Below are 27,379 nucleotides of genomic sequence, written 5' to 3'. Positions count from 1 at the left end.
TATTTGGGTATTTGGATCTTTTGTACCAAGAAAGTAATAAACATGATTAATAATAAGCACAACCATTTATTAAACACCTGCTATTTTCAAATAATTGTGCTAGACTTTTAAAATACATCACTTAAATTAGTCTTTACCAGCATTAGGATATACCCCTTTTATAAGCATTGAATAAAATTCTTTCCTTTTTGTCTGAACAACATACTGTCCTGGGGATGCCTCCTACCTGTCTGTCTGCTCTTTGAAGCCTTTGCAAGCACCTCCGTGTCTGCCATCCCTTACAAGTCCAAGTCCCTCAAGTCTCGTTACAGACCCTGTTACAGACCTATGCACTTGCTCTCCACAGTGTAGCATAGTGATTAAACTCAAGGTCTCAATATAAACCAGACTGAGTTCCAATCCCTTTATTTAGCCTCTTTCTGCCTCAGTTCCCACATCTTCAAAATACTAATAGCATGTGCCTCAGAGGTTTGTTTTCAGGACTAATTGAAATGAAATATGAAAAACTCTAAGCACAATGCCTGGCACGTAGTAAATGCTCAATACGTGTGAGCTGTTACTATAATACTCAAACTATGTTATCATAAATTACCTGTTTCACGTCTGTCTTCCCTGGACTGCACGCTCTACCCCTAGCCTTTGACTCGGTACCTGGCACATGGTAGAGTCTCATTCTCTTTTCCTTGCGAGGCTAAGGAAGAACCAAAGGAATGTATCACCACATAAAGTGGGTGTCATTATTCCTATATTAAGAATGAAAGAAATAGAATGTGGAGAGAGTAAGCAGTATTCTAAGCTTCCATAGATAGTAAGTGGCAGAACTGCAATTCAAATCCATATCTGTCTAAATCCAAAGCTTGTGCACTTTTCATTTACTGCACTGGGAAAAACACATGCCCTGGGGAGAAGGAGTGGGGAAAAATCAATCCGTGTTGAGCACTTACTATGGTCTTGGCAGTGTTCTAAGCACTTGCATATGTTTTCTTAGTTAATTTTTACAGTAACCTTAAGAGATAGAAACTATTATTATTTTCAATTTTATAAATGAAAAGTAAAGGACAGAGAGAAGATATTAACAGGCCAAGGTTACAGAGCTAAGGAAGAGGCAGGCATAGATAGGATTTAAACCCAGACGTCTGGATCCAGCGCTCACACCTCTGACTGGCATGTTTATGCCTCTCTCAGCATCATGTGATGCTTCACAATTAAACAGCACTAAACAAGAGTCAAAAAGTCACTCTTGGGCTTCGCTGGTGGTGCAGTGGTTGAGAATCTGCCTGCCAACGCAGGGGACACGGGTTCGAGCCCTGGTCTGGGAAGATCCCACATGCCGCGGAGCAGCTAGGCCCGTGAGCCACAACTACTGAGCCTGCGCGTCTGGAGCCTGTGCTCCACAAAAAGAGAGGCCACAACAGAGAGAGGCCGCGCACCGTGATGAAGAGTGGCCCCCACTCGCCGCAACTAGAGAAAGCCCTCACACAGAAACGAAGACCCAACACAGCCAAAAATAAATAAATAAATTAATTAATTAAAAAAAAAAGAGAGAGAATGTAGGATGAGAGATACTGTTGGAACCATCTTAAAAAAAAAAAAAAAGTCACTCTTGGTTATATTTTCCCCAGTCAACTGTTCAGTACACTTTTTATATCTGCATATAAATAAAATAAAATAAAAACCCTGAACATCTACATAAACTCTAGTCCCTGTCCTTAACAATTACCCAATCATAAAGTCCATCTGTAACAACTTTTCCAATTTGTCATTCAAGTTTTGCCTGTACTTTTCCAGTAATCTGGTAATGGAATGTTCACAAATTCCCGGAAGGCACCCATTCTAATTTTGAACAGAATAAATGTGGGGAATTTTTTCTTGAATAAAAAAAATCTGTCATCTTGTATCCTTTGCTAACTCACCTAGTTTTACCCCCTGAAGCTATGCAGTATTTGAAGAAAAAAACACTAATTTATTCAGCACACATTTGAGCACTTGTCTTTCAGGCACTGTGATAGGCAATGGGTACACAAAGATGAATATAAATAACTTATGTTGTTACGGTGACGGCAGTGTAAAAGAAAAAATTCTATATTGTGTGGTAAGTGCTCTAGTACAATTATGAAAATAAATGTTATAGAAGCATCAAGAAAGAAGGGATTTAGGGAAAGAGTGAGCTGGCAAATTAGGTATTTATACAGGAAATTTTTGCTTTGACCCCCAGGCATCTCCAAGTGCTTCCTGCTTCTACAGCATACCAAAATAAACACGGTCTCTGCCTCTTAGTATAGCTTGAAGGCAACAAACATTATCTGTCCTTGCCTCCTGGCAGTAGGGTGGGAGTACAGTTGACTCTCCATATCCGGGGGTTCCGCATCCACAGATTCAACTAATTGCAGAATCTGCGGATGCAGAACCAATGGCCAACTGTACCACACCTTTTTATGTAAGGGACTTGAGCGTCCTCTGATTTTGTTATCAGCAGGGGGTCCTGGAACCAATATCCGGCGGATATCGAAGGATGTCTTCCTTGACTTTGAGGACTCAGGGAAGAAATAATTATCACTGTTGAGTGGTGCCCATGTGTCAGGCCTGTTCTAAGTATTATGCACGTATTAACTCGTTTAAGGTTCGTTGACCTTATGAAGTCACTGCTATTTTTATCATTTCCCATTTCACAGACAAGAAAACTGAGATTCAAAACAGTCTAGTAACACTGGAAGTTACAGAGTTAGTAAATAGAAAAGCTAGGATTCAAACTCAGACAGGCTGGCTCTGGGGTGCATGTTTTAAGTGCCATACTAAACCATCCTTGTCTCGACCCAGGACTGAATCATGATGGCTTGACTGAGGTACAGGGCCTGCCTGAGGTTTTAGAGGTTGTTGAGTGGAGTCCAGTGGGGCAGTATTCACTGGGCAGTAGAACCAAGGGCAATGAATAGACAGCGCTGGCTCCCTTTTCCTGGTGAATGAATGAATGAAGAATACATTCATTTTCACTAAATTTTCTCTCTTTTATTGTAACCTGTCCAAGCTAGTTATAATTTCATTTATTTATTTTTTTAAAAGATTTTGGCAAACAACTTTTATTGAAAAACAACATTACATTCTTGTTACACTTTTAAAAATATCTAAATTTGTGAGCTTACCTGGCTATTAAACTTAAATATTATATATATTTTTGACTTCGAATTGTTGCTATTGTTTCACGGGTTTTTCTCTATTCAGTATGGGAAATTGATTTGGTACCAGTGAATGACAGATATGATCTTTAAACTTTCTTTATAGATTTGTTATATATACATATTTTTTTAATTGAAGTATAGTTAATTTACAATGTTGTGTTAGTTTCTGGTGTACAGCAAAGTGATTCAGTTATATCATATTCTTTTCCATATTCTTTTCTATTATAGTTTATTACAATATATTGAATATAGCTCCTTGTGCCATACAGTAGGTCCTTGTTGTTTATTCTATATATAGTAGTTTGTGTCTGCTAATCCCAAACTTCAAGCTAGTTATAATTTTAGAATACTGATTTGGTTGGCCAAATTAGTTGCTATTCTTCTTAGCTCTATGTCACTTATAAAAAATCTTCTATGGCACTCATCCAAAATATTGGTAACAATGTTGAATAGGACAGAGAACCAAATTGCCTTGGAATAGTGTTTCAACCACTAGAAATCCAACAGTGCAATCATCCACTTCACATACCTCACACTTTCCACAGTGCTTCTATGAAAGTTGTGCTGTCATGAGTATATAGTATTGCTATGGCACACACCTGAAATTTGAAAAAAAACTATTCTTGGTGATCCCATGTAGGCTCTGTGGGATCACCACTTTCTTTTTTAAGTGCCAATATCACATTCTTCTATTAATATGCCTTAGATTTTTCTGCCAGGAGGCAACAACAAGTAGATTGGTCTGTAGTTTCCCCAAACATCTTTAACACCTTTTTGGAAGCCAGGATATTTGTTCATCAGCAATTAGTGCTCTTTGACAACTTTCCTCAAAAATCACTTTCAGCATTCTCTCAGCCATATTCCCAAATTCAATACCATTAAATAGACCCAGCTATGATTTGATGGAATTTTTCCCCCCATCTAACTCGGGGGTTTAAATCTTATTGCCATTCTATGATTCCCATTATTCTATCCTTTTTCCTTTTTTGGTGAAAGATGATTCTTTGATAGAAAAAAAAAAAAAAACAGAGCTCATACTGAAATATCATTAACTATCACCACAGTAGGCAAGTAAACAAAAATAGCATAACCAGTTGGACTTGGAATAGCTACTGTGTTTCTAGAGGAAATTACCACCAGTTCAAACTAGAAGTCCTTGTTTTCTGTCCAAGTCAGATACTATCTGAGTATAATTTCAATATAAGTTTCAATTCAACCCAACTTTTTTCAAGTAGTCTTTGGATATATTTACTTTTACTTTTAATAGACAAGTCTTCAAATTCAGCTAGCACATCACTTAGTAAAAGTCAGTCACAGAGGAAAAAAAAAAAAAAACCTCTTTATCACTTAGACCAGAAGTAAAGCATTGATGTAATCTACATGACTTTAAGGTTGTGTTTACATTTGCCAACCCAGAGTGATTTCAAATTAAATCGATTCTAACTTGTTTATCAGGACATAGCTCTATTATTCATCCATTTGTGGTTAAAAGAAAAAAAAAAAGTAAGGCAGTATAGCTTATGTGTGTGTGTTGGTGGGGGGGGCAGATTCTGCTAAGCCCTCCTCCTTTTTTGTCTTTTTTTTTTTTTTTTACCCTTTTCAGTTGTACTCTGGCATTAACTTGCCTGGTCCAATTAACAAGTTAAGATGGCAGGTGGATGCAAGCAATGGAAGTAGGGCTACAAGTATCAACACCAGCACCTCACATCCTTTCTTGGCCCTGGAGAGCATTCCACTTTTAGGTCTGCTACACACACACAAAGCAAAGTGACAAAGTAAGGTAGCCACCGCTTTTACATTATTATAGGTTGGAAGGCTTTTTTTTTTTTTTTTTTAGCATTACGAATGACTCCATGATAGCTAGTCCAACTAAGTCAATTTCATTCATTCATTTATTCAGTTGATCAATCAATCAATATTAAGAGTGTGTTGAGCTCTGTGTAAACAAATCCAGCAGAGTCTCTGACCTGATGAAGACTATATCTTAATAGACAGATGTCAGAACTAAATAAAGAACTCTCTCCAAGAGGTATTGGCTTTGCACCTATAATAGCACCCTTAAAACCCAATATACATATCTTCCCATTTGATACTCCTCTCTAAATGTTCTCTTTTCCCTATTAAATAGCTAAGCCCTAGCTGTGATCCTGAAAAAGCACCCCAAAAGCAAAAGCATTATTTTCATAAGTGACCAGAGCACACCAAATACATCTCAGAGCTTGGATGGCTGACAAACCAAACTAGAAGGTATTCACCAGATTTCTGTTTCTTTTCCTGGAAGTTCGATCATTAATTCTTCAATTTCAATTTTAAAACTGTGTATAAAACTCTCATTAAATGGAAAATACCTTTTTCAATAACTAAGACTTTTTAGAAATTTGGTTCCTTCTTTTTGTAACTTTTCATTATCAAACAAAAAGAAAAGGTGAATATGACTCGATTCTGACTCCTGGAAAATATTTTGTAACTGTAGTGCAAGAAGAAACTCAAATATTGATTTGCAAAAAAAATTAAATAAAAATATGTTTTAAAATGTTTAGTGACGCTTACGGAAAAAATGAGAAAGAAAGCAAATAATGTTTGTAGACTAAAACATATCTGGCTGCTATGTAAAAAGGCTTTAGAACAAGAGCCATAAAATATAGTCAGCCCCTCTCTCTTTCCTCCCCATCACAACCATCAGGGCATACAACTTTAAAACAACATAGGGCTTCCCTGGTGGCGCAGTGGTTGAGAATCTGCCTGCCAATGCAGGGAACACGGGTTCGAGCCCTGGTCTGGGAAGATCCCACATGCCGCGGAGCAACTGGGCCCGTGAGCCACAATTACTGAGCCTGCGCGTCTGGAGCCTGTGCGCAAGAAGAGAGGCCGCGATAGTGAGAGGCCCGCGCACCGCGATGAAGAGTGGCCCCCGCTTGCCACAACTAGAGAAAGCCCTCGCACAGAAACGAAGACCCAACACAGCCATAAATAAATTAAAAAAAAAAAAAAAATTTAAAACAACATAAAGACTAGCTTAATTTTTACTTTCCTTCTTCCTTAATCTCTCCTCATGCTAAAAAATAAATAAATAAATAATGAAGGGAGAGAGAAGAGGAAAGCCCCTTTGGACTATGAACAAAAGCAATTTTCAGGCAAATACAGATTTCATAAAAACTGGTGAATACAGTTGATTAGAAAAGCTATAGGCTGCCCAAGGCTTGAATTGCGAAATACATAAAGTAATAAGCTCCGCTTGCCTTGAAAAGGGAAAAGGGAAGAGAGAAAATTTTTAATGTATCACAAATTCTATGAAAAGTGTGGCACTCATGGGATTTCCATTTGCATTCAACTTTTGCACTTCTTGTTTTTTTTCATAAGGTTGAAATCCACAAAATAAAAGCTCTTGGTTTTCTATTAGAATTTTCAAAGGACAAAAGTTTTAATTTTTTTAAAGGGAAAACACATCAAAATTTGTTTAATCAATATTTTAGATTACAACTTATTTTAGAATCCAAGAAATCAAGATTTACATTTACATTTTTGCAATGTATCCAAGTTGAATTTAACTCACAGAAAAGTTCAGTGGCTGTGACACCAGCATTTTATTTTATATAGGTGCCTAAATGCAGATTGTAAACTATTGATCATGTTATAAGCAAAGTCTCAAATATTTAAAATTACACAATTTCTTGTTTTTTAAAATAAATTTATTTTTATTTTTGGCTGTGTTGGGTCTTCATTGCTGTGCACAGGCTTTCTCTGGTTGCGGCGAGCGGGGGCTACTCTTCTTTGCAGTGTGCAGGCTTCTCGTTGCGGTGGCTTCTCTTAATGGAGGAGCACGGGCTCTAGGCACGTGGGCTTCAGTAGTTGTGGCTCATGGGTTTCAGTAGATGTGGCTCATGGGCTCTAGAGTGTAGGCTCAGTAGTTGTGGCGCACGGGCTTAGTTGCTCCGTGGCATGTGGGATCTTCCCGGACCAGGGCTTGAACCCGTGTCCCCTGCATTGGCAGGCGGATTGTCAACCACTGTGCCACCAGGGAAGCCCCTAAAATTACACAATTTCAATTCCTTGTAGAAATTATTTTAATTATCCATTTTTCTCCAAGAATTGATTTTGTGAGTCTTCTTTATAAGTCATGTAAAGACTTCCTTATAAGTCATGATTTTTTAAAAAGCCATTCTGCTTAAAATCAGGGCAAAAAGATAAGCAGAAGTAACATTTTGGAGAATTCCATTGTATTATCTTTTCTGACCTTGAGATGGAAAGTGAAGGACAGTTGGAGCTACTGGACTGAAGGAAAGTGCCTAAATCCATGCAGTTTTTAATATAGTGAGGTATTCCTATGTTCTTCGTTATAATGGTATTAAGTATCATGGATTGCACCCTGCTTTGTTCCCTTGATTTTAGCTGAAGGTCATTCCTGGTTGTAGAGATTAAAATCTGGGCAAAGGTGTAGGGAAGAATTGCACTGAATATTTTAAATTCTGGAAGAGATGATTCCACACTAATCTCCTTATCAGCATCTTCTCTTTGCCACAAGGGTAAATTACAGTTACTACTTCCTACATCACAGTCTAATATAAAATATTACTCTGAAAATGAATATATCTCATATTATGACCACTTGGGTTCAACATGTAGATCTATGCATAGTGACGTGTAAATTACAATGCTCAAGATATCTTCGGGGCTTCCCTGGTGGCGCAGTGGTTGAGAATCCGCCTGCCAATGCAGGGGACATGGGTTCGAGCCCTGGTCCGGGAAGATCCCACATGCCACGGAGCAACTAAGCCCGTGCGCCACAACTACTGAGCCTACACTCTAGAGCCCACGAGCCACAACTACTGAAACCCACGAGCCACAACTACTGAAGCCCATGTGCCTAGAGCCCGTGCTCCTCCATAGGAGAAGCCACCGCAATGAGAAGCCCGCACACTGCAAAGAAGAGTAGCCCCCGCTCGCCACAACTAGAGAAAAGCCCACACGCAGCAATGAAGACCCAACGCAGCCAAAAATAAATTAATTAATTTTTAAAAAAAGGTATTTTTGAAAATCTAATTATAATATATAGTGTTTTAGTCTAGCAGTAAGAAGCAAAAAGTTGAGATTTTCTTGGTATACTTATAACCAAATATCTACCCCAGATGCATACTTAGAGTGTTGTTATTTCTTGGTAATTTTTCTTTTCAATCATTTGCTTGGTTATGGAGGTATTAATGGGATGGTAGCCAAGCTTTACATGTGCAACTGCTTTTTCGTGTATTCTTCCCTCTATCCATAATGCTTTTCCTAAGGATCTTATTAATACACCAGAGCTCAGATTAAATTTTACTTTCTCAGTGAGCCTTCTTTGACCAACATCATCTAAATAGGTCCTTCCCCATTATTCTCTATCCTCCTGTCATGTTTATTGTTTTCAGAGCACTTCATATTTTCAACTAATCTAAAATCCTAATTATAACTTACATCATCTGGCCCCTGGCCACCAATTCACAAATCCCATTTTTTGCCACTCTTCCCTGTGCTCACATTTTCACACTGACTTTCTTGATGCTCCCAGGATGCACACGTGAGGTCCTTCTCCAGAGCACATTCTTCCAGATATCTGCAAATTTTGCTTCCTCACTTTCATCGGGTCTCTTCTCCAATGTCACCAACTCGGAGGAAAGGGTCTTCCTTGACTATCAAGTTTCAAACAGCAGCCCATCACTCTCTTTGATTCAGTCTTACTTTTTCTCACTAGCACTTATAGTTGTATACCTATGTGTTCAGTGTGTGGTTCTCTCATTAGTATGTAAACTCCATTAGGCTTTATCTACTTTGTTCATTAGGACCACCATATTGCTTAAAACAGTGCTTGCCATAAGGCTGACACTCAATAATTTGTTGAATGAATGAATGAATTCCTAACTTATGTTTTCCCCACTAGACTCTTAAGGACCATAAAAGCAGAAACTTTGTCTCCGGCATTCCTGTAGCATAGCATATAGCAGGTGATAAATGAATATATATTGAATGAATGAATGGTTTGAATGAGTGTGTGTGTGTGTGTGTATGTGTGTGTGTGTGTAATTTCTTTCCCTCCTTAAGCTCTAATTACCATGAAGACTATGTGGTAGTCTGTTTAGCTCACCAGTATATAGCAATCCCACAGTAGGGTCTGACTTGCTGTAGGCACTCAATAAGCAATCCTAAGGACTGGGACCAGCGTGAACAAGAACCTGCTGTGACCATAGCCACCCATAAGCCCCCACAGAGTTAACCTGAGGTCTTAATGGCAGATGGAAAAGAGTTTAGGATATACACAGAGCAGTGAAAACCTGAAGCCACCCTGTTTGTCCTTTCAGGGGCCAGCCTGGTTCTGGCAAAGGCTTGCTTCCCAGACAAGACCCAGGAAACTAGCGCAGACTTCTGAGCTTCTTACTTTCACATAATATCTTTTGAATTCTGGGAGGGATCAATCTTAATTTCAAGCCATAGCTTTGATTTGTTTGCTTAAAACCTCTGCCCTGAAGATTCCAGATGAATCTGTTGATAATGCCAAAGGGCATCAAACAAGAAAAATTAGATTTTAGCATAAAATCTCCCACTAACTAGTAGAGTAAACTTGAAAACATCTCTTATCATTGCTTCTTTCATGTTTTTCATTTGAAAAATGAAGATGCTAGAAAAGAACCAGCAGAATACATATGGATTACGTATTTGGGTTTGCTTGATGAGATGCCCTTAGGAGGCTTTATGCAGTGTCTTCTTTCCTTTTCTCCTGTGCTCACCTGCCGCAAACCCCCTTGGTTAATAGTCACAGATAAGTGAGCTATGGTTGCTGATGGAAATCTGTCAAGTGCATGGGGGAAAAGAAAGTTGAAGAACCACTAGCCTATGTTCTCCCTGCCATTCTTTCCAGGGTCAAAATGTTGTGAATCTATGAGCTGTACCTCTGTTCACTATGAAACCCTTATATTTTAACGGCGCTTAAGTTGTTACAAACCTTAGTTCACTTACACTAATTTACATTAATTTTTGATCTTCTACCGTGATCAGGGACTATAGCAGGCACTGAGAATACAAAGATGAATTGAGAAATGGTCTCTTCCCTCAAGGAGTTCCGTTCAGTGAGGAGATAGATGCAACAGAGTTTGAGAAATGCTTTGATGAGGCCAAAGTAGCGGGTGACCTCAGAGCACATCAAAGCACACCTGGAAGAGGTGGGAGAGTAAGTGATCTGCAAAATCTCCCAGTAGGTGACCAGAAACTGAGTCCTAATTTTAATTCATTGAATTCTAGACTGTTAAAGCTGCACAGTGGCAGAATCATTTAATCCAAACTCCTTATGTGCCATAGAGGAAAACTGATGCCCAAAGAGGCTAACCAACTACTCCAAAGTGAGTATCAGAGTTACAGCTAGGAGCCAGATAAGTATTATTGGGCTCTCTCTTTGAAGAGATTTTTATTTTATGTAGGAAAATTTTTATCAGTTTATTTCATCAATTTATGATGTAATTAATCAGTTAATTATATTTTAATAATGTATAGGGGAAATTATTAATATGTATTGACTTCATGTACAGTAATGATGCCAGTAACCCACCATCTGTAAATTACAGACTGCGCAGTGAGCTGCTGGTGAATTTATTCAGATACATTCACCGTCTCACCCACCCTGCCTCTTGAGCTACTTATTCCATGAACCTAATCACAACTGGGAAGGACAGGTACAGTCTGGCTGTGAACAAGAACAAAGAATAGAACTTAGTCTGAGTGCACTTCCTCTCCACAACATATCCAGGCATTTAAAGTAAGACCCCCCAAAGTGAAATGTTTTTAGTAGTAGTAGTATATAAAATTCCTCAGGTATGTAATTTTCTTGGAGTTTGTTTGCTTGTTCATTTTCTCTCCTAACGTAGTCGTTTAACTTGGGATGTTTAAAGACTATGATTTAGGAATGGGACAATATAAGATCTCATTACATTAAAACAGAAATACTTGGGAAATCCATAATTTCTAATAGCTTGCCATCTGTTTGGTTTTTAGAGGCAATGGATTTATCCTGCTTAGTGCAGATGATGATCCTGGGGAGAAATCATGGATTATGCAATGGATTTCTGACCTTTTAAACTACTGTTATTAATCTACTAGCTTGCAAACCAACATTTTCCAACATAAAATCAATTATTTTTTTATCTTTCAACTCCTACCCCAAGTAAGGTTGCTATGGGCACCACATAACATCCGCTCTGGCGCCAACAGATTACGTTAAAGTCACCCACAATCTCTCCAAATTAAAAACCTCACTAAGTTTGCCCTGGCTTTTTCACTGTACTCGCAGCAGGATGCTCTTTTGCCTTGCCCCACAGTCCAGTTTAATCCGCTAGAAAGAATATTTTTAGAGGCACATCGGACTAAATCATTTTCATCTGAGCACACCATTTCCAAATGGCCGCCCACGGTCCTAAATCCTGCCGCTGCGGACCAGGACGAGCAGGTGTCCTCCGCTGCAGAGTCGTGAGACTCAGCGCATTCCTAACTGGACGTCGGAAGCCAGAAAGGAAACTCGAACACGCAAAGGACAGGTATAACCCCGCACGGATGCACCGGAGAGGCCGAGATCGCAGCGGAGGTTTCCATCCTTAGGCTTGGGGAGGGCCTGGGAAGGAAGCAAACATTGCTTCCCCAGTCAAGTCAGAGAGCAGGACGCACAGGGTCGAAGGTCAGAAGTTGAATTTCAACCCAGCCTGCGCTGCGTCCCAGCGCCTTCCGCAGTCCGGGCACCGCGGTGGCACAGGGCTGGGAGAGGACGAGGCTGGCTGGGGCAGGAGGAACTGTGAGTTGCCACTGCCGGAGAGCCGCCGGCGACGAGGGCAGACGCGACCCCTGGCGCCTTCAGAGCGCGAAGCCCGGAAGAGCAGGGCACGGCTGCCGCGACGCTGCGCCCCGGCCTCGGCCCCGGCAAGGCTGCCCGCGCTCCGCGTTGCCCTTTCGGCCGAGGGCAGCTCCCCGCCGCGGCAGCCCAGCCGCCGTGCGCCCCGGCACAGGTCACACGGGGTACGCCTTGTCCGCCCCCGGGCAGCTGCCCGGGCACCCGCAGCCTGACCGACCCTCGCCCCCCGGCGCGGGGACAAACTTCCTTCCTCCCAGGTCCCCGGCAGCGTAGGCTGGCAGGCGGCTCACTCGCCAGGCTTCCCCGGTCTCCGGCTGCAGGCGCCCTCGCCCGGCACGGCAAGCTTCCTCCCTGCCCCTCACCAACCCCGACACCCGGGCGGGCGCCGAGCGATCCCCGCGCCTCCACTCCAACAAAGCCGGCGGCCCGGAGGCGATCCGGCGAGGGGCTGGGAGTGGCGGCGGGGGCGCCGGAGCCCGGCGAAGGCACCCTTGTGCCGGGCGAGTGAGGCGTGAAGGGGGCAGCGGGGACGTGGCGGGCAGAGAAAAGGGGAAGAAAGTATCCTGCTCTCAGCGCGAAAGCCTTCTTCGCTCGTCCTCGCTGCCCTGCTCCCCCTGCCCGAGCGCGTCTGGCGGTCCCGGTGGGAGTTGGCGGAGGCAGAGGGGACGCAATGGCCTGGCGGGTGAGCTGCTCCCTTACCTCTGTCCAGAGTGAGCGGCTGGACCACTGTCAATGTCGCCATGTCTGCCGTGGGAGCCGAAGTGACGCTCAGCTTCAGCATCAGCAACCGCTTGTAGTGAGAAAAAGAGGAGGAGATTGGGGGCGGGGTGGAGAGGGAAGACGGAAAGGAGGGGGCAAGGAGGGAAAGTGGTGGTTGTGGAGGAGAGAAGGCTTGGGTGGGTTGGCAGCCAGATGGAGACGCAACTGTTCCGCGAGGGGCGGACCTTCAGATGCGGCGTGAAGCTGAGCAGGTACCGGAGAGCGAAAGCATCGCCGGCTCTGGCAAGGAAGACTCTGCCCTAGAACTTTGCTCTTCCACCCCAAGGAGCGCTGGATGCGTGTAGCTAGTGTGTTGCTTTCTTTCAACTTTCCACTCAAACAAAATGGTCAGAGTGTACTGTACGTGCGTCTGGGGGAAGGGAGAAGAATGAAAGGGAGGGGATGGAGGGGAGGGAGGCAGAGAGATGATTTTTTTCCGATTAAGAGAATTTGTCAACCCCTTAATCCCATCCCCTAGAAAGAAAATGCTTCTATTTCAGAAATGTTGGGGTTTAATTGTAGTTGCTGTTAATTTCTGTTAAAGTTTATTTTGGAATGTTGACTTATAACAGTACACAAGATAACTGACTTAAAGCCAGAGTTCCATCACTAGGCCCCTGTTAAGGACCTGAGTATATTGCCTAGAAAATAACTTATCTCACAAGCAAACTTCTTAATAATGGTTTTAAATTAAAAATCACAATGAGAAAACAATTAAAAACACAAAGAGAAGTTTCTATCACTAAGTTTGAAAAACATGTCCCTAGCACTCTTCCAGGCTGATCCTCAGAGTTGCCACTTGCTGATTAATTAACATATGTGACAGGAATTGAACTAAGCCATGGCCTGACTTGGGGATTCAATACAGTCCCTGCCTTCCAATAGCCTGTAATCTAATGGGAGGTGATGTTTTTAAAAGGGTGACTTTAGAGTCAGTTGATCAAGATTCAGTTACTAGAACCTTCAACTATTAGCTGTGACCCCTTCACCCCAACAGACGGCTTTCACTATCTTGCCACTGAAGGGACTCTCATTTTCTTGATCAAGAAATTAAGAGGCATATAGAAATCTTGTGTAAGCAGAAGGGTGATGACTATGGGTTCAGGATTGGAAATGACAAAGCTGCCTCCATCAGCTTCCCTATGACAGAGCAGAATTGTTTTGGCTAGCAATATACTCCTGAAGACAGACACAGTTTTACAGCAAAATATTTGCATATAATCTACGTCATTGTCTTCTGATTACAATATGGATGGTTTCTGAAAACCTTTCCCATCTCATGGTTTTACATTTGAAAAAAAACTAACAAACAAGATTTCACCAGTGATTTGAGAAAGTCATAAATGATTGGCCAAACACCTAACAGACCTTAAAGACATAAGGAAAATCATAGTTCAGCATGCCTATATTTTCATTTAGTGTGTAGACAGAACACTGATCTTGAAATTCAAGCCTTAGTATGTGCTTTTCAGAAAGAAAGTGTTTAGACAGAACACTGATCTGGAAATTCAAGTCTTAGTTATGTGCTTTTCAGAAATCAAATCTCTCACTGATCCCCAGTTTCTTCATCTGTCAAACAAGGGCATTTGTAATCTTCAATCTCACTGAGGTTCTGTAAAATGAGGGAACTAATCCTTCCCTGCAATCTCACTGAGTTTTGTGAGGGTCTGATGAGATCATGCACATGTATGTGCTTTGAAAACAGTAAAGTATATACAAATATATTCATACAACAAACATACATCCCACCTGAACTGTATGGCAACACTCTGCTAGGCGCTAGCCATGCAAAGATTAATGAGACGTGGCCCTTTTTCTAGACAGTGCTCAGTACAAGTTGGGAGACAAATAATGAGCTGGCTGTGAGAATATGAGCAAGCTCTGAGCAAGAATGAGAGCAGTAAGTGCTCTAAGCACCGTAGAAAGGAAGTGCTGTGGGAGACAGGAAGAAGCAACAGTTCTGGTGGACTATCATTATTCATCTCCCCTAAATCAAACAACAGACAGAAGTTGAGCTGTGGACGATAACAACAGAGTATGTTCCAAGGCTTTGCACAAAATATCAAACCTCATTCAATCACTGAGGACGAAAAGAACATACAAATCCCTTGGCCACTAATGTAGTTCTTAACAACATCCTGTATTGTGAATATGTACTTTAGTGGCTTGATTCATACATCTAAAAGCCATAATTTCAATACAAATCCCAGATTGTGAAGTCCATGAAGGTAGGCTTTTTGTCTTTTTGTTTCCTGATGTAGCCTCAGCACCAAACATTTAATAGAATGTTTCTGGACTTATGCTTTGAGCTCCCTAATTGAAAATTTACTCTACCATTCTCCCTCTGTGTTGACTCTGTAGGGTTTTTGTATGGATTGAAAAAGACAGGACGAGAAAGCACAAATCACCATATATTTGTTAGTTATTATTTCTAATAGTGGCAAGTTCAATGCCTTTAGCTTATGTCTGCACAGGTGTAAAAAATAATAATTCATTATCTGTTAGATTTTGTTTTTTATGAAGGATGAATAACTACTGTCTCTAATAACACTTATGAATTTCTAATTGAGACATGCAGAAACATAAGAAAATATCCTTAATCTACTGTATTGCTTTGGTAGATATGACCATGCTTAAGTCTCTTGAGTAACTGCCTGGACCACTCCTGTACCAACCACAGTGTTTCATCAAGGTCAATATACTTGATCCATTCACATGTGTGTTGCTTTGCTGATTGTGTGTTAATCAGGGAAGTGTTAAAAACACCTGTGATTATACTTTTAGCTATTTGGTTACACAATCAGTGCAATTTTTCATTAAATGATATATAGTAATTTATCTCGGTGGCACCTTTATTTTCAATGAAATTCATTAATTCAGAAATACTTATTTAACTCCTTATATGCCAGGCTTGGAGCTAGGTTGGTTTCTCTTTATCTTTTCAGCCCAGAGGATTAGATATTATCCCATTTTATAGATAAGTAAACTGAGACTCAGAGAGGTTAAGCAACTTGCTTAAAAATAGTAGCACCTGGGGCTTCCCTGGTGGCGCAGTGGTTAAGAATCTGCCTGCCAATGCAGGGGACACGGGTTCGAGCCCTGGTCTGGGAAGATTAATGTTTGCTCTGATTCTGCCATAGGCAATAGCACATGCCGTGGAGCAACTAAGCCCATGCACTACAACTACTGAGCCTGCACTCTAGAGCCCGCGAGCCACAACTACTGAGCCCACGTGCCACAACTACTGAAGCCCGCACACCTAGAGCCCATGCTCCGCAGCAAGAGAAGCCACCACAATGAGAAGCCCACGCACCGCAACGAAGAATAGCCCCTGCTCACTGCAACTAGAGAAAGCCTGCGCGGAGCAACGAAGACCGAATGCAGCCAAAAAATAAATAAAATAAAATTTTTTAAAAAGGTAAATGTCTTTCAAAAAAAAGAATAGTAGCACCTGTATTCAAGAGCCCCTGTGCTTTCCACTGAGAAACACACTTCATCTTGCATTATTCAAGATTCAGTGATTTCAGCCTTTTATTTCAGAGTTCCATATATGAGTGTGTGTGTGTGTGTGTGTGTATCCTTTCTCTTTTTTGTTATCCTTGAGATATACTCAAAGAGAGAAATGCATGGAGGAAATTTAGGTCAAAGGAGGAAAGAACTATGACACTGGTTCCATTTTATATAAATACAGGTTAATATTAAAATGACTACCTATTTTGAATATAAAGTCTCTTCTTGTTAAAAAATTTATTCAAAGTTACGTTAAGGTCTGTTTCACTTAATTGAATCTTTGTGAATTAAATGACAAAATCAAGAGAAGGTTTGAATAAAGCATTACCATACCAAGAAAATGTCTTTAGTTAGATTATAAATGGAGTATAATAAGCACAGTTTCATATGAGGAAAATAGCACCTACGAACTGGAATTCTTTCAGCCTTGGGTGTTAGAAATTATTTTTGACTGAGTCACGATATCACGTTATCTTCTTTAATTCTCACAGCTTTGTCAAAATAGCACTAGATTAAGATGAAGTGCCAACCTATACTTTGGAATATAAAGGTTTGTGTTTTTTTTGAATAATCATAGAGAATCTTACTATATTATTCTCTCCTTAGAGCTTTTTTAAACTGAGTGGCAAGTATGTTCACAGTAAAATATCTGAATCTTAGGCTTGTTTTAATAACTACTTATCTGTCTGTTCAGTCAATAAATACTGTACCTACCATATCCCAGACGCTGTTCTAGGCACTGGGATATTGCAGTGAACAAGAAAAGGCCCTGTTCTCACTTGGCTTATATTCTATACGGGAGAGAAAGACAATAAACAAACTAAGAAACAAACAAGAAAGAGATCAATTAGTGACTATGTGCTGTGCAGAGAATGAATAATTTGAGGACTGAATTGAGTCTAGAATAATGTCAGGATTACAAAAGACAGAGATAAGGGAAAAGGGCATTCTGAGAAGCGGGAGAGAAAAGCCAGGGATGGGAGAGCAGACATGGTGCGTTTGGGCAAAATAGGCAGTTCAATTTGGAGCATAAGAAAAACAAGCCTAAACAGGGCCATTGAGAGTCAGGTTGTGAAAGATAATGTAATTAACAGAAATGTAATGAAACTTTCATGGATAGCTTTGTGCCCATCATACAATGAAATGTACAGACTATCCAGGCTAAGAAAAAAAATTGTGTTGTAGCATCTACATTAAAAACTGCTAACATCAGAATGAAATAAAGAGTTACTAATTCAGTGTTGGATGTTAGAAAATTGAAGATGAAATAAAAATATAAAATGTCGATTTAAATTATTTTTCATTTCTTTCAAAAAATTTTTTTAAATTTATTTATTTTAATTTATTTATTTTTGGCTGTGTTGGGTCTTCGTTGCTGTGCATGGGTTTTCTCTGGTTGCACTGAGCAGGGGTTACTCTTTGTTGCAGTTCACGGGCTTCTCAATGTGGTGGCTTCTCTTGTTGCGGAGCACGGGCTCTAGGCGCACGGGCTTCAGTAGTTGCAGCACGCGGGCTTGCGGGCTCTAGAGCACAGGCTCAGTCATTGTGGCACATGGGCTTAGTTGCTCCGTGGCATGTGGGATCTTCCCAGACCAGGGCTCGAACCCGTGTCCCTTACATTGGCAGGCAGATTCTTAACCACTGCGCCACCAGGGAAGTCCTCAAAAGAAATTTTTAAAAACTCTGAAAGAATTCTGAAATCTGAATAATCCTCACTTGTAGGGTCTTATTTGCATTATTTTACATTACCAGTTATCATGCAAATAATAAATATAATAATTAATGTTTGCTCTGATTTTGCCATAGGCAATAGCACATGTAATAAGTGCAAAGTCTTTCTGGTAATTGTGTATTTCATTTATGCCTATTTAATTCATAGAATATAAAATGATGTTTTTGTTTCATTTTGAAATGAACATTTTTCTATTTTCACAGTTAGAAGTTATGATTGATCTTTTATAATGAAATTTAAATTCAAAGCTTACAATTTTCCTTTTTTCTTTATGCATCCCCACCTCATAGTTACACCACTGGGAAAGCCTAATAGATGCAAGAGAGGCAAGATAAAATGATTTTTAAAAGTGATACTGGACTCATCTCTTTCTCTCATCTACTCAGGACATATTTCTGAACTTTTAGAACCCACAAACTTTAATGGTTTTTTAAAAATATTTTTATTACCATCACATCTTAAAATTTTTTAGTATACTCAATTTTGAGTCTACAATTATGCTTTTATCCAACAAATCTTTATGATGCACCTGCTACTGTATATGCCAGACACTGCTCTATGTTCAGTGGTAAACATGGAGGGAGTGACTTTCCTTATGGAGCTTAGTTTTTATGAAGGGAAACAGATAAAACACAAATAAACAATAAATCAGATAATTTTAGGTAGTAGTAAGAACCACAAACAGTGATATGCTGAAGCCTGTTCACACTGTTATGTGAGACCCAGTTATGTGCATCTTGCCCCAACGTCACTTTTAGTGACATCACATTGGTATCTTTAGACTGGCCATGGTGGGAGTGTTTACACCATGGACATTGGCAAATACTACATATGGAAGCTTTGTTTTTTCCTCAGGAAAGCTAGTTGTTAAACATTTGCCATCATACCACGAAGTCCACAAGGAAAATAAAATAGAAAGTTGTGATGAAACATGCAGCAGGGAGAAGGCAACATTAGAATGATCAGGAAATAAGTCACATTGTGTTTGATACAAAAATTTTTAAAAATAATATATCTACCCTGTATTTGATGGCGTACTGACAAGGATGCTGGGCCTGGGATGGAGTTAGAAGAAATAGGAGACATTCATGTTATTTCTGAGGAATTACAAAATATTTGGAAAGCATCAATGGAAAGGCATAGTATGAATTACACAATGATGTATCAACAAGAATAAGTGATAGTATAAATTTGTATATGTTAAAGGCATACATAATAAAAAAAAAAGCCTGGATTCTTTGAATGCTTCCTGGAGGCAGTTTACATTCACTTTTATTTTTTATTTTATTTTATTTTTAAAGGAATGTGTTTATTTTTTTATTTTTATTTTTTATTTATTTATTTTTTTAAATAAATTTTTTAATTTTTAATTTTATTTATTTTTGGCTCTGTTGGGTCTTCGTTGCTGCGTGTGGGCTTTCTCTAGTTGCGGCGAGCGGGGGCTACTCTTTGTTGTGGTGCGAGGGCTTCTCATTGCAGTGGCTTCTCTTGTTGCAGAGCACGGGCTCTGGGTGCGTGGGCTTCCGTAGTTGTAGCACGCAGACTCAGTAGTTGTGGCACGCGGGCTTAGTTGCTCCACGGCATGTGGGATCTTCCCGGACCAGGGCTTAAACCTGTGTCCCCTGCATTGCCAGGCAGATTCTTAACCACTGCACCACCAGGGAAGTCCCTACATTCACTTTTAGAGGAGACTTGGAGATATTTTCTTTCCTGTATGCGGATAATAAAATGTCACACCTTTGAGGAGAAAGCTACTCTTTGCAATTTTGAATCAAAAGATTGCTAACCAAGTGGACCAGATCTTATATGGAATTTCATGAGAACTAAAGAAAAGGAGGGACAAGATTATCATAATTGGGTGCCTATGTTACTAGAGAATCTTACCATGGTGATGAGAGAACTCTATTGCCTTGATCCTTAAAAAGGACACTAAGGATGTTCAAGGCTTATTTGTTTATTTCAAACTTTAGCTTTATTTAAAATATGGTTTAAATGGCTTTCTCTTGAAAAGCACCTCAGTTCCTGACTTTCATTTTTTTTCTTAATCCTGCCCAACTTACTTCTCTCAAATTCTGCTACAATGGAATTAATTAGGAATATTAGGAAGAAACAGATGAAAAGGCCATCTTCAAATTCTTCCCAGATTGTGACACAATACAGTAATTGAGGCAGTAACAGAATTTACTGTAGGTGTGCTGAGGGCCGTACTGCCAGTAATTAGCAAGTTTGAGAGCAAAATGCAACATTAGCATGGACAGCACATTCAGGAGAGAGTTATAAACTCTTATTTTTATCCTCCAGTTCTCTAAATTAAAGCAAAAATCACTACAATTTTAATCGGTTTGCATTTAAATGTGATCTTTCTTAGGCTCAACCTGAAGCATAAAGTGTAATATCTTTTTCCTAAAACTTCTCAGTGGGGTCAAATTATGTTCTTCTTAAACTAAGTGCCTCATTCTCTGCTTCTCTGCCTTCCCTGCTTTTCCAGTCCTCGATGAATTCTTATCCCCTTGCTCATGTAGGTGGATCTTTCTGATGCTTATAATCTTATTGTGCCATTCCCCAAGTCCGCAGCTATGCAAGACACCGTCCTGAAATACAGTGTCTCTGAGAAACTTCCTCTTTCAGTGATTTCTTAATTTTACTTCTTGCTCAAAGCATTTACTTGCATAATAAATACAATTATGACTTTATTTTGGCTTCTTGAGGATTTAACTAGAATAAAAATTAAAAAAAAATAAGGCAAATGAAAAATGTTTTAACTCTAAATATCATCAGGTTCCTGTCACCTCGAATTTTGCATAGATCAGTAGTGGCAAATCAAGCCAAACAAATATTTTTGTCTAGACTCCAAATCAAAGCAATTGCAAATAAATGAAGAAAGAAAGCAAATCTCTGCCATTTTTAACCTGGGACAAGCAAGTAAACTATTAAGTCTTTTATGTAGTTAATATATTTTCTTTTTAACAAGGAATTTTGTTTTGAAATGTTAAGTGTAAGAACATGCACATGGAAAACAATTCTTGATAGGTATTACAAAATCTTACCACAAGTAACCAATGTTAACAGGGATTTTCGTGTCTTCTTTCAGAAATCATATGTACATACACATATATATGTGTCTACACACATACATGTGTGTTCACATATCTTTTTAAAAACTCAAATAGCCTTATATACCATATTTTACACCTTGATTATTTTATCTAGTGATATTTTCATATCAATACATTATATATGTAAAATCTCTCTTAACTACTTCAAAAAATTCCACTGAAATCTTCTCTTATAGATGAACTTTCAGGTTGTTTCTAGGTTTTTGCTATCTCAAACAGCATTAAGAAGGAAAATCTTTCTTGTTTATATCATATTTATGAGCATAAATTCCACTCGGTTATAACTGTGTACTTCCGTATAACCCAGGACTAATGTGGCCCTTTTCAATGATAATGCTCTCAGATTATCATACCTGCAGCCATTTTATTCCTGCTTCATTGTAGGCATTCTATCCCATGAGAATTGATACCTCTTTTCTATAGAACTGTCATATTTAATTGAACCTAAAATGCCAAAGTGATTGAAAAAAACTATTTGCCATAGACTGATGACCGTTTTTGTCTTCAAAATATGTGGTATGAAGCACCATCCAGCAATCCAGTAAATCAATGATGATCACCACAATTTTCAACTGAGAAGCTAACAGTGTCTAAAGCAAGTTAAAAATTAAGAGCCTAAAAAAATCCACTTTTGGATATTTGTTTTATTGAAGGTTTTATTTCCACCAAATGAGATAGGAACTCAATGAAAACACAAGAAGATGTTTAAGTACCTTGTTTTTTCAAATAAAGTAACACATTGATTCACTAATGAGAGAAAACTCTAAGTAATTTAAAGTGAGAAATACTATTCTTTCATTCAATATTGTTACTAGTTAGTATTCAAAAGAATATTTAAATGTTAATGCATGTAGTGCTCTCTACTGGTCTTATCTTTATTGCAACTACACTCTGTGTCAAATTTGTATTTACAAAAGGTCACGAAAATTGTCTCTATCCCAAAAGACTACTATTGTTTTTTAAAAATTTCTGTTTGGTGTCTACTTTAAGTGTGTGTGTGTGTGCGTGCATGGACACACAAATATTCATTTTTGAATTTCCATACTGAAGTCAGTTTTGAACTCTGCACATGAATTGTTGACATACATTATCACAATTTGGTAATACAGAGATATTAAAAAAGATGGATATATAGTTTTAATGCAAGGGATAATGTTTTTCAGTACAGTTAATAGGCAGTGGCAGCATCTAAGGTGCTTGCTTTTCCTGATGCCTGGAGAAGACAGGTGAAGGCCTCCTAGGAGGAGAATGGGTGGCTGTGTGTATTCAGCAATTTTTAGGGGGCAGTGATCACCATCATGAGCTCTTCTCTTTTTTTCCCTCTACTACTCCTTCCTGTACCACTCCTCAAATATTTAAAAAATCAACTTAGTGGTGATTTTTTTAAAGCTTAAGAGCAAATTTTATTACTGGTAGTTATGAAAGCTATTTGCTTCAGAAGTATGTGTGTGTGTGTGTGTGTGTGTGTGTGTTAGAGAGAGATAGAGAGAGAGAGAAAATACATCCATTCATTCATTATATAGTTTCATGTCAAGTGGCTGCTATGCACCAAGCCCTATGCACTGAAGATAAAGCCCTGAAGATAAAGCAGTAATCAAGACCACTGATACTCTACTGGAATTATTGGTATCTGTGGAATTACTTCTCAATTAAAATAGTTACAAATGCTATTAAGGGAAGTACATGGTACAGTGAGAATCTATAACCTAAATCAATGTTTAGGGATTCAGAATGACTTCTCCAAACATGGAACATTAATGGTGTGTTTAAGGGGAGACTTGAGCACGTTTAAATACTAGCCATTCTTTAGTATCCTAGTTCCTTCTTAAGCACAGAACTGATTTGGGAAAGTTATCTTTTCCATCATTACTGCCTGATTGAGTGAACATAAATGGAAGGAACTCTCATTACTCTGGGGAACTTCCTGGCCAAGAATTTTCAATATGGTCATCATTTGTCTAAAGCAATACATACCAGTCCTATATTTATTACTAACATTTAGTAAATTATATTAGGCCTACTAAAATATTTGTTTGAAGCTGATTACTATTCTTCATGACTATTTGATATTACTTAGTAAATACCCACACATACTCTTACTGTATTTGGTCCGAACAGAGAGAAAGCAACTTAATTCTAAAAAAAAGACAGCATTGATATTGACATATATACTATTGAACAAGTTGCATCCACCCAAATGTATTCCTCCAGAGTCAAAATAAAATATAATGATATTTTTGAGCCATTAAGGATGTTAAAGAACATCAAATCTGACCAATAGTGGAAAATGAGATCCAGAGAGATTAAATCATCTGCCCAACTTTTCCTAGCTAGTGAGGAACAGGGCTCAGACTGAAAGCCAAGTGACAATCAGTTCAGTGCTCTTTATACTTCACTATAACACTAGATTGTAAATTTCATGAGCAGAGAGACAATGTTTGGTTTGCCACTGTATATTCATTGCTTGGCATAAAACCAGTGCTCAATAAACACTAGTGAATAAAAGAATGAGTAAAATAATCATTTTTCCTAGAAGATAAACTTCACTTTAAATGCATTTTACAATGAAAAATTAGTTCACTATATTTATTGATTGCTTAATTTGTACAAGGTATTTGCTCTACTATATTCTATGGAGATTTAGAAGAAAAGGACAGATAAAATGTGACCCCTGCCCTACAGTAACATATAGCTGTCATAATTATCTCCAGAATAAGGTAGGGCTTGGTAAATGCCACAACATTAAAATATATGAACAAAGGATTACATGGAACATGGCAGGCATCATGAAAGACATGTCATTTATACTGCGTCTTTAAAAACGGAAGGATTTTTTAGGTGGAGGTAGAACTGAATAGACATTTCAGTTGAACTGAACAGAATGTGTAAATGTATGCCTCAGGAAGCAATGGCATGTATGTTATTATTGAAACATGGAAGATGTGAAGGAAGTAGCAAAATATTAAGATTAGAAAGAAGCTGGTAGGGAAGGGGAATGGCAGGTACCATAGGGGGCTTTGGAAGTCACTCAGAAAAGTTTAGAATTTATCCAGAAGGCCATTAAAGTTTTTGAGCAGGAAGGTGAGGACGTTCTTCTTGAAATAGTATATTAAAATTTATTATAGAAAAATGATTACAAATTCTAAATAGAGTAGCAGAAAGTCAAAATTATCCATATCAACTGGTGATGTTCTAGTCACATAGGAAGAGAAAAGACCCATTCTGAGGTCACACAGACAGGCCTTCACACCAAACTATAGCTTGGTTGATTGGTTGGATAGCACTCAATGCCATTTTCTTCATTGTTCATCATGGAAGATATGAAACATTACTTTTTTGAAGGCTTTTGACTCTGGCTAAAGAAGCATCTCTAGTATACAAAGGAAAAGTAAGAAGTGGCCAAAGTTTGAAATTCTGAGGACTCAAGATTTCTTAACACCTCACATCTTCCCTAAAACGTCACTGTATATATCCCCCCAAACTCTTTGCTCTTTTGTGAACTCCTACTAACTGTAGTAGCTTATCTTATCTCCAGGTAGTATAAAAAGAACAATGAAATAACAGGAAAAAAAATGAGAGATTTTGTTATGGAGAGGATATAATGAAAATACTGCTATTACATAGATAATAAGATATTCATTAGGAGACGTTTTAGGGAATTATTTAGAAAACTTCTTCATTCCAAGGTAAGCTTTGAAATTATGATAATAATACATTCATTCAGTTGAAATGTTTTGAGGAAAATGAACTAGATGAGGACAGAGAGTGGCTATAAAGATTTAAATGGTGGTGCCTATACTGGGTCATTTTTGTCAATTCTAATTAATATTAACATCAGTTTTAAAATTAGAGACAAAGCCTGAAGAAAAAAATGGAACATGTTACTGAGCCTGTAGAAATTGTATTATCAGGCGGGAGGTATCTTCCTCTCCTTACCCCAAGTCTTTATGCGGACAAAATTCCCACCCTAGATTTTCAGCATCATAATGTGTTAGTACATAGTGATTGGCATTTTTATTCAGACTAGTGGTCATATAAAACAGAGATTCATATGTGTGAAAGACATATTTTAACCATAGATATGAGATTTTTAATCTTTCATTTTCACATGAGATATATATATAAATATTATAGCTCTCGAGACATAAAGTATCCACATTTGATATCAGTGGAACCTTCAGAGTAGGAGATGAGATAATAAATTTAGGAAATAGGAGAGATGGTAAATGAGCAAGTTAACAATTCTGTGTTATGTGCAGCTCATAATTGCAGCTCTGTGAAGAGTTCCCACTGAGTCAATGGGAGGTGTGGGTGGAGGTTAGAGCCAGGTTAATTGTTGCATTCAACATCATTCAGGAGAAAAAGTGTAGGTAAAATTGCAGCATTTATACTTCTGCTCTTCAATTTTCCTTCATCTCTATACTTGTATTTTCTTCACTTATTATTTATATCCCATGTCTGAATGTTTTCCTCCCTTGACTCCTTAGGTTATTGAAGAGATACGGTCCGTGAAGTTGACTTTCAAGGCATTTAAAAAATAAAGAAAATGCCATTCATCTATTCATTTTCAATATAGAGTTGGAAATATAGTTCCTCGGAAAATATGACCAAGTAATCTGATTTAAAAATAGATTTTGTGAGGAAAGAGGTATTTTACTATATGTCTCCCCCGCATGCTAAGGATTGCAGTACACCATCAATGCTAAGCCTGCAGGTAATTGTAATTATCATCCGACAGGTCATTTTTCTTTTTTAGTAGTTTCCTTTGGGATCCACCTACTCAATGACTAGTAGTTTCTTCTATGTAAGCAGAGAACCTCTGACTTCAGATATACTGCTTCAATAATTTGGCTTTCATATTCTCTGAGCCCTCATCTTCACAATGTGATTTAGATCTGGGTTATAGTATAATAATGTGTCAAGGATACTACTGCCTAGTTATCACCAACTCCAGGTAGAAATTCTCTTTAAATCTGAGACTTTATTATCAGTGTTCTTTCACTACTTTGTTAATTTAGAAAGTTAATGTTTGTGTAAATTAAAGAATGCCTGCATTTTGCTTCTTGTCTTCTTAAGTATTATTTTATTCTTCTTCTCACTCCTCAAATTTTCCACTTCTTTGTTTGCTTTTATGTTCACCCCTTTTACCAATATTAATGTTGCCTTTCCAAATTTTTATTTTTTGAGACATTCCATTGTTAAATATGGAAAGCGTTTACACAAATCCTGAGGGAACTGAAAGTAGCAGAAAGAAATATAAAACATTTTGTGGACTGTAAGTTGTCATCTTATTAAATGCAAAAATCCTTTTTAAAGAGGAATAAACAAAACTTACTTTTCTTTTGTGTCTTCACTTTTCAAAGAGAGCTCTGGAAAACAACTTTTCATTAAGTGAAACAAACACTCAAACCAAATTTGTAAGCTTTGGTATATATATATATATATATATATATATATATATATAGTTATCATTACCTTGCTTACCCCACAAGTTTTTTTGACAGAAAAGGCCTATTTTGATTTTAAAAAATCACTGAAAATTGTCTTTTAGTTTTTAAAAACCTGAGTGCATTCTATGGTAGAAAGGCTTATATTTGTATATTTGTTTCACAGGCTTATTGGTGATTTTTATTTTTCTTTTAACTGTATAGAAACCATGAGTCATACACTCATTTTCCTGGTTATACAAAATACAAGTTCGTTATAAAATTTAAACGAATTAAATATAACTTGGCAACACCTCCCTCAGATGAGACCTTTTCAGATGGGCATTACTTTATTGCAATGAGGGGTCGTAACTGTGTTTCCTCCAGAATGAGATGTAGGTTGAACTTCCTCATCTTACTGGCCTGGAATCTCTACTTCCTACAGGTTTCATTTATTAATATTCTGGTGTTACTCATGACTTAGAAGTTTTCATTCGGACACAGTAGTATTTGGGCATCAAATTTGCCTAATTCTATTTGTATCACTGGAATAGTTTAGAAGTTAAAATCCAGGAACTTTTATTAAGAAAATTTTAAAAGTAGACATATAAAAATAGAATATAGACAATTGCAGTTGATTCTCCCAGCTTGATAACAGGTGGACATTTTTAGGGCTAAACACATTATTTCTATTATCTAGCAGTAAAAGAAAGTATTGTGATTACAAACAAATGCATTTACCAAAGTCAAATGAGATTCTTATAATCCTTATCTTGTACCAGAATATCTATTAGAGTTCT

The 27,379-nt window shown here is 38.3% G+C and overlaps 1 protein-coding gene across 10 annotated transcripts in view; it reads right to left on the bottom strand.

The window, feature by feature from the left end:
* Positions 1 to 27,379, bottom strand: part of LIN7A (lin-7 homolog A, crumbs cell polarity complex component) — a 393,426-nt gene that overhangs the window by 269,293 nt on the left and 96,754 nt on the right. For 7 of the 10 annotated variants that reach the window (XR_009702499.1, XM_061204882.1, XM_061204880.1 and 4 more), the window contains one exon: positions 12,736 to 12,826. The exons of 2 other annotated variants lie outside the window; for them this stretch is intronic. Coding sequence is in view for 6 of the 8 variants with exons in the window: in XM_061204882.1 (XP_061060865.1) it covers positions 12,736 to 12,817 (82 nt within the window). In the remaining 2 variants the exon portion in view is untranslated. Of the gene's footprint in view, positions 1 to 3,705; positions 3,752 to 12,735; positions 12,827 to 27,379 lie in introns of those variants that run through there. One more of the 10 variants, XM_061204888.1, reaches the window with a different exon arrangement.

This window comes from Eubalaena glacialis, chromosome 11 (assembly GCF_028564815.1).
Source record: "Eubalaena glacialis isolate mEubGla1 chromosome 11, mEubGla1.1.hap2.+ XY, whole genome shotgun sequence".
NCBI classification, from domain to species: Eukaryota; Metazoa; Chordata; class Mammalia; order Artiodactyla; family Balaenidae; genus Eubalaena; species Eubalaena glacialis.
The sequence above is the reverse complement of the archived record's forward strand: the minus strand, read 5'-3'. Positions and strand labels throughout refer to the sequence as shown.